The sequence below is a fragment of the Pholis gunnellus genome, assembly GCF_910591455.1.
Source record: "Pholis gunnellus genome assembly, chromosome: 13".
Taxonomy (NCBI): Eukaryota; Metazoa; Chordata; class Actinopteri; order Perciformes; family Pholidae; genus Pholis; species Pholis gunnellus.
Window position 1 is genome coordinate 13,579,516 of NC_136540.1, and position 4,469 is coordinate 13,583,984.

Genomic DNA, 4,469 nt, shown 5'->3' on the forward strand with positions numbered 1-4,469 from the left:
CTGGACTTCCACGTTCCTCTTGGCAATGTTTTTTTTTATTTATTTAAAAAAATGCATTGTTAATGTTTCTCCATTTTCACTGTCTAACTGTGTTCTTCCCTGCCTTTTGCTGGCACAGTGCAGCATTATAATGTGTTGGGCATATTACTGTTATCTCATGATCAGTGGAACTATGTTATAACATTGGCAGGAATGTGTATTTCGTCACATGCAAAAACCACAAATGTCAACCGCATGGCGTTGCTAGATAAAAATGAGGTGATCACCTAAAGTCAGTAGGATAGATAGGACCAAAGTTCAATCCATCCAACAGTTGTTGAGATATTTCAGTCTGGACCAAAATGGTGGCTTGACAGACAGAACAACATTGCCAACCAGAAAGCAAAGAATAGTTTTGCATTTATTCCTTAAAATGTTTGACTTTAGATCAATATGAATAGTTCATAAAAACAACCTAAGGGCATTTCAATAGGTAAAATCATCCAGATGACTGAGAGGGAGTCAATATCAAGCATTGTATGCTTGTGTATTTTATGCATTGTATGAATTGTTTCAGTGCCACCTATACAAATATACACACAATTCAAATAATGCACTAAACACTAATTTGCATATTAAGGAAATTTGACGGTTCTATCATGACCTCATGATACAGAACAACTCATTGTGTTCCACATTCTGTTCACCACATATTAAGAACACACACATTGTCAAATTCATTCAGTTCAAGCATTGGTTCGACACACTCGTTGCTCTGAAGTTATCGCGTATACCTATATATATATAAATAGTTCACAACTATATCAGCATGAGTTTAGCATATATATCAGCAAAAAGTTCACTTCCCGGAGAGGATGACACGACTAGAGGGGTTAAAAGAAAGACCAGTCCGGAAAGTGAACCCCTTTTCAAAAGGACAAGGCTTTCAGAAAGTGACGACTCAACCACCTCTGAGGAATACTTCAGTGCGAGAGGAGTGAAGAGGAACACCACAGAACCTTTGGAGGGAGAACCAATGAAGAAGAAGGAGAAAAGGGGAAGACTTGACCACAACCTGTTTGGCAAGGAGTCGGCATCCTCCTCAGTGGAGTCTGGGAAAGGTAAGCTGATCATGTGAATCTGCTGTTGGGAGTGTATCCAATCATCAGTTTACTAAACACGGGGTTCAGACAGTGGTGGAAGATGTACTCAGATCTCTTACAGAAATGTACATCAACTGGGGTGTTGGTATATTGATCTAAATAGACTTCAGTTCACCTAGATTACAAAGAAAACAAATTATCCCTTCCCTCTAATGGTATCTATTTATGCAGATAGTTTGGATAATTTCTCCCAGGTTTCCTCAGGTTTTAAAAGATCTGTGTCTGAGATTTTTGATTTCACTCAGGTGTGAAAGAGGAATTTCATTTTTGGTGCTCACAGCATCAACAATTGACATTTTAAAATTCAAAAGCAACATCTCTTTCCAAAAAGGTGCCCTGGATGGATAATCTATCGAACACACTATAGTTTCATTTGGACTATTTCTTTGGTAGAAGATTGGTCCAATAGATACTGATTACATTGAGGCTTGTAGATTATCCAGAGTAACAAGGAGCCTGTTTTTGGAAATAGATGTTGCTGTTAAATGTTTCATTGCTGTGAGCACCACAAACTAAATTGCATTCACCTTAATTGTATTGGGCTGGAGACAGATATGTCAAAAACTGGACAAATAAAATGACCTGCTTGGATGGATTCCACTGGAGGACAGTGAGAAATGTTATTTTTATTGAGGTTTTGGCAGGCAAACTATTTTTGAATCTGCCCATTTTGTCATTTCGTATGGAGGATGTCTATTGTCCACGTTAGTGCCTATGACGGTCAAGCTGATGTTCCTCTGGGTGTTTTTCTCCTCTGTAGAACACTGCAATACATCTGTGAAGGATGTGAGAGTCGGTGAGAGGAAGGCCGCCGCCGATGGTGGACCAAAGACAAAAAGTAAAAGGAGGCCATACCTGAAGAACACCAGACCGTCTGTAGATGTCTTAAGAGGTCAGTATAGTGTTGTTACTATTGCCTCGCTTTTGCTGCTTTGTCTGTCAAAGCACTTTGTAAACTCTGTTTTTAAAGGTGCTATATAAATAACGTTATTATTATTAAATGTAAGGTTTGACTTCATTTTAGTGTAAGATTAGGATTTATAAGTATAACAGAGGAGGGATTCATATTAGTGCTTAGGTAGCATATAATTGGTGTTACTCACAACTGTATTAAAATCATAATATGTGTTGGTCTGTTCAGCTGAATTTGAGGCCAAATACAAACAGCAGGATCAGCTTGGTGAAGGAGGATGTGGAACTGTGTTTGCTGGCTATCGCAAAGCAGATAATATACCTGTAAGTGTTACACACACACACACACAATCTTGCACACACACACACACACAATATGGTCAGGGAGTGCTAACACAAGTCTTGTTTGTATCTCATAGGTTGCCATCAAACACATTCCCAAGGACAAAATTTACTGCAAACACGTGGTGAGAGAGCAACACCTGCTGCTGTTAAAATCTTCTGTATTCAACACTGCACTCTTTTTCTGAATGTATTATGGATGAATCATGGTTCTCTCTCATCCTCCACTCTGTTGTGATGTTTCAGAATAAAACTGGGAAGCAGCTGTCCGTGGAGGTTGCCGTCATGTTGAAACTGGCGGACAAAACAAGTGGATCAGTGGGGACGTCAGCACCCGTGTCTCTATTGGACTGGTACGATCTTGACCAGGAGCTGATCCTGGTAATGGAGAGACCGATCCCCGCCAAGGACCTACTCGCCTACATCAACGGCAACGGAGGCTCCTTACAAGAGCAGGAGGCCAAGGTAAGCTGCTGAAGGATCCTTGTGTATCTTTAACTTTTACAGGAACTGGGAGGCTATACCTAAAGGTTTTATTTTTTAAATTTAAGGTTTATTTTCCTAGTCTTTAGATCATTGTTTCTGTTGATCATGGTAACATTGTATTCACCAAAGCAATTGTTCTGATGGATCAAGAAACAGTAGTGGAGGCAGTCAAACAGGTTGTAGACAAAGCTCCAGGTCAACTAAAGTTATTTGGAGGAGAAAATAAACGGATGAGGTTTTTACCCAAGCTACTGAAAATCTCTCGTGCATTTCAATTTCTATGGCTTAAAGATGCTTTTAGAAACTTTGTGTTTTGTATTTGTAGTCAGCTCAGAGTCACAGCCATGAAAACATGTCAAACCATCCTCCTCTGTGATCCCTCATCGCTCTCTTTTTGTCTGTCAGATCATACTGAAACAGCTGATAGATGCAGCAATTGACCTAGAGAAGCAAAAGATTTTTCACCGGGACATTAAGGTTGAAAACATCTTGATTGAGACGAGCTCGGACGTCCCGCGAGTTCGCCTCATTGACTTTGGTCTGAGCTGCTTCGTCAAGAGAAGAGCCTGTTATCGCGTCTTCTATGGTAAGATGTCTGGCTTTACACCTGCTCTTCAATAACTTACCCATCTGTAACTTTTACATTTAGACACAGCTCCTCATCCTCATCCTCACCGTCTTATTATGTCTGTATATTCTAGGTACTCCTGCTTTCATCCCCCCAGAGTGGTTTTATCATCATAGATACACAGCCGGACCCACCACAGTGTGGCAGATGGGAGTGGTCCTCTTTGAAACACTCCACAGTGATGCAGATTTTCAGACCACCGAGTTCTTGAGCAACCGTGTGAGAATCAGCGAGACGCTGTCCAAAAGTAAGAAAAACATACTCATGAACATGTCAGCAGAAACATATCTGTTGACATTCTGATGGATCACTGTAGCCATCGCCCTCACCTTTCTTCTCCTTCTTTCTCTCCAGGTTGCCAGGATTTCTTGAGAGGATGTTTCACCGAAGACCCCAAACAGCGTCCTACCCTGGAGCAGCTGAGAATTCACCCATGGCTAAAATAAACCGAACACTACACACGGACACACGCACACCAACCCAAACTTGTCATCCAAATTTTAACCCTGCTCTGCCTCTTTGACAGGAAGGAGAACGTGATGAACTCCTTCCTCATCATTCTGCAGGACAAGGTTATGCGACAAAAGAACATCCTGTTAGTAATTGGCATTATTATACTCATCCTCATCCTCACCGTCTTATTATGTCTGTATATTCTAGGTACTTTCATCCCCCCAGAGTGGTTTTGTCGTTGTAGATACAGAGCCGGACCCACCACAGTGTGGCAAATTGGCGTGGTCCTATTTGAAACACTCTACAGTGATGTAGATTTTGAGACCACCGAGTTCTTGAGAACCCGTGTGAGAATCAGCGAGACGCTGTCCAAAAGTAAGAAAAACATACTCACGAACATGTTAGAACACTACACACAGACACACACGCACGCACACCAACCCAAATTTGTCATCCAAATTCTAACACTGCTCTGCCTCTTTGACAGGAAGGAGAACGTGAGGAAC

The 4,469-nt window shown here is 41.2% G+C and overlaps 1 protein-coding gene across 1 annotated transcript; it reads left to right on the plus strand.

The window, feature by feature from the left end:
• Positions 1-1,015: 1,015 nt before the first annotated feature.
• LOC306705218 (serine/threonine-protein kinase pim-1-like) lies at positions 1,016-3,956 on the plus strand (the record flags this gene model as incomplete). The annotated part of the gene is made up of 7 exons (XM_079171921.1): positions 1,016-1,100; positions 2,284-2,378; positions 2,474-2,521; positions 2,643-2,861; positions 3,288-3,468; positions 3,584-3,757; positions 3,865-3,956. The coding sequence occupies 7 exons, from the start codon at positions 1,016-1,018 to the stop codon at positions 3,954-3,956; spliced, it is 894 nt and encodes a 297-aa protein (XP_079028047.1).
• Positions 3,957-4,469: the final 513 nt, after the last annotated feature.